The sequence below is a fragment of the Lampetra planeri genome, chromosome 48 (assembly GCF_965212315.1).
Source record: "Lampetra planeri chromosome 48, kcLamPlan1.2.h2, whole genome shotgun sequence".
NCBI classification, from domain to species: domain Eukaryota; kingdom Metazoa; phylum Chordata; class Hyperoartia; order Petromyzontiformes; family Petromyzontidae; genus Lampetra; species Lampetra planeri.
The window spans coordinates 1,440,117-1,443,526 of NC_136154.1; the positions used below are offsets into that span (position 1 = coordinate 1,440,117).

The 3,410-nt window shown below is 47.5% G+C and overlaps 1 protein-coding gene across 1 annotated transcript; it reads right to left on the reverse strand.

The window, feature by feature from the left end:
• Positions 1-1,249: 1,249 nt before the first annotated feature.
• LOC144733686 (histone H2A-like) lies at positions 1,250-2,466 on the reverse strand. The gene is made up of 2 exons (XM_078615713.1): positions 2,447-2,466; positions 1,250-1,802 (listed from the first exon to the last, which is right to left on the reverse strand). Exons 1-2 carry the CDS (start codon positions 2,464-2,466, stop codon positions 1,268-1,270), a joined length of 555 nt encoding a protein of 184 aa, XP_078471839.1. The 3' UTR covers positions 1,250-1,267.
• Between the last annotated feature and the right edge of the window lie 944 nt (positions 2,467-3,410).

The following is a 3,410-nucleotide window of genomic DNA, read 5'->3' on the forward strand; positions in this document are numbered from 1 at the left end:
GAAAGATGTTATTAACCATGTAAAAAATATTTAACTACACATATTTGTACCATCTTATTTGACAAGTAATATTATACTTTACCGAGTGTTGACATCCCCAGCGTTTACCAGTACTTTTTTGCTTACTATCAGCTAACACCGGCCACAACCCTGAGCTGATGTGCTCATTTGATCCCTTTTCTGACCGCTCAAAAAGAGCGAGTTTTATTCTTTAATAAACACGATTCTTTCTTCCAATAGGCATCCCAATTTATTCTAAACCATGTTCCATGATTGATGCAATGTTGGAATGCTGCTCAAATACCGTTCCTAAATTAGACATAAAGGGTATCTGGAATGAGCAGAGCATTCGTTTAATTGCGAGCAATTTGGGACGAGGGCAACTCGACGACGGTGTCCTTATTAAACAGGACCCTGCGGGGTGGGCTGGTAGGAACGAATAACCAAATAATATAAACATAATGTATTATTACACTTGTTAAGCCAGGAAAGCCCCACTGAGTCAAAAGGTTTTTGTAGGGTCCTGCCAAGTGTTTGCAGTAGGGGGCGATGTTGCTACACCTAATCGGACGATACGAAGGGAGAGATTGAGGCCTAGTTCTAGGCTTTAGGCCTAGCTGTATGCTTTAGGGCGCTGTGAGTTAATTTTTAATTTAAATGTTTTAATGATTCATGTAAAAGCTTTAAATTTAAATGTTTCTATTTAAAAACATGAGGGAATGTAACATTGTTAAACATAACTCCCTTTCACACACGCGGGGGTACGACACGAATGGAGTTTCAGGCCTAGTTCTAGGCTTTAGGCCTAGCTGTAGGCTTTAGGGCGCTGTGAGTTTTTTTTTTATTTCAAAGTTTTAATTAAAAGCTATCTCAGGGAATTATTAGGGCGCTGTTAGTTGTTTTATTTAATTTCAAAGTTTTAATTAAAAGCTATCTCAGGGAATTATTAGGGAATGTTACACGTGTTTAGCCAGGAAAGCCTCATTAATTTAAATGTTTTAATTAAAAGCTGAGGGAATTATAAGGGAATGTTACACTTGTTTAGCCAGGATAGCGTCACTGAGTCTAAAGGTTTTCGTAGGGTCATGCCAAATGTTTGCAGTAGGGGGCGATGTTGACGGACGGACACATTAATCTGTTGGTGGTCTGGTCCATTTCGTTCCTACCAGTATAACAAAACTCCTGTGTACGACTGTCCAAGCTCTTTGCAAGTAAGTGGGTGGCTCTGAAAAGAGCCGTTGTTGTGGTGGTAGAGGCGGCGGCGCGTTCACTTCTTTGCCTGAGAGGTCTTCTTGGGCAGCAGCACGGCCTGGATGTTGGGCAGCACACCGCCCTGGGCGATAGTCACGCCGCCCATGAGCTTGTTGAGCTCCTCGTCGTTTCGCACGGCGAGCTGCAGGTGTCGGGGGATGATCCTCGTCTTCTTGTTGTCGCGGGCCGCATTGCCAGCCAGCTCGAGGATCTCGGCAGAAAGGTACTCGAGCACGGCGGCCAGGTAGACGGGTGCTCCAGCGCCGACCCGCTGGGCGTAATTGCCCTTGCGGAGCAGCCTGTGAACGCGACCCACGGGGAACTGCAGGCCGGCGCGGGAAGAGCGGGACTTTGCCTTGGCGCGAGACTTGCCACCGGTCTTGCCGCGTCCAGACATTGTTAAGGGACCTAGGATGCAAAAAGCACTGGAGACAAAGTACGAACGATTTGTGACGTTGACACGCACCACCGGAGCGGCTTTTATAGCGGAGACGAGGATCGTAGAGCGCGCCGCTGCTGATTGGCTCCTCTCGGTCGAGTCCCGCCCTCTCCTTGAGCCACCAATGAAAAGCCGGGACGCGATGATTCGATGTTGACTTTAATTATTTGTATCCATATATATTTTAATGCGGACACGCATCTTATGAATGAAACAATGCGATACACGTACTTAATAGGTTCAAGTTTTAAGCATGATAGAGTTAATTTATGGGCACGTGCTGGCAAGTCAAACTTATAAGCGGATTCCGCAAATATCAATGTATTATTGATTATAATCATCATTTTGAGGGACCGCATTGGTTATAAGAAATCATTGTGATAGCCTTGAGCTCGTGCTTGATCGCCCACGTGCCTATACGGTGTATATATATTTTCCTTTAACCGCCTGTTCGGGCAATGCCTAAAAATATATGTGCGTGAATAATTCAGTCTCTTAGTTTGCAAAATGTGAACTTCTTATCAGCTCGGGCTTGAAACAACATAAACCAATATCTTTGGGTTTAATAGTTAATATATTTAACCAAAATAACCCTTTTGTTGTACATTATGTAAACATGGTTTCCCAACGCTTATATACGACACCAACGTGTGATGTTGAAAAATATGAGCGGCGGGGTATAGAAAATGAACTTCATTGTCGCTTACGCCTGACGACTCGTGAGAGCCGTGACCAGCAAACGAAGGTTTCCGGCACCCGAACTTTGAAGGACACATGGAAGCGTTTTCATGAGTAAGTGGTGGCTCTGAAAAGAGCCTTTGTGTTGTGCTTTGAGGGCCGAGCTGGGCGTTCAAGCGCGCTCGCCACGAATGCGGCGGGCGAGCTGAATGTCCTTGGGCATGATGGTGACGCGCTTGGCGTGGATGGCGCACAGGTTGGTGTCCTCGAAGAGCGCGACAAGGTACGCTTCGCTGGCCTCCTGCAGAGCCATGACAGCGGAGCTCTGGAAGCGCAGGTCGGTCTTGAAGTCCTGCGCGATCTCCCTGACGAGGCGCTGGAAGGGCAGTTTGCGGATGAGCAGCTCGGTGGACTTCTGGTAGCGGCGGATCTCGCGCAGAGCGACGGTGCCGGGCCTGTAGCGGTGAGGCTTCTTGACGCCGCCCGTGGCCGGAGCGCTCTTTCGGGCCGCCTTGGTGGCGAGTTGCTTGCGGGGGGCCTTGCCGCCCGTGGACTTGCGAGCCGTCTGCTTGGTGCGAGCCATGGCTTGGTGAGGGCAAAGATTCTCACAGGCGGGGAGAAGGCGGCTTATGTAGCCCAGAGCGCGCGCTCACTGGTCAGCGGAGTCGTGACGTGCGAAGAAGGGGAGCGTGCTGATTGGTTGGCAGCGTGCAATGATCTCGAGTCGTCAACTCTTCTTAATCAACAAAATGTTCACAGTTTGGATCATTTCAGAATGCCGCATCACGATGCAGTAGTACCCTTTGAGCGCCGTCGATGTCTTTAACGGATGTTATTTTCTCAAGCAAACACCTTTCCGAAAACAACTTTACAGTGCTCTGCATGATCTAAATAAAGTGTTAAGAAACTGCACTTCATTGGAAACAGTAATACGTAAAAATGTCGGAAAGAGGTGATCACAGGAATAGATATATATTCTCTTGGCATTGAGATGATGATCAATTATACTGCACGAGTCATCCATGCTAGGCGCTTACTTTTA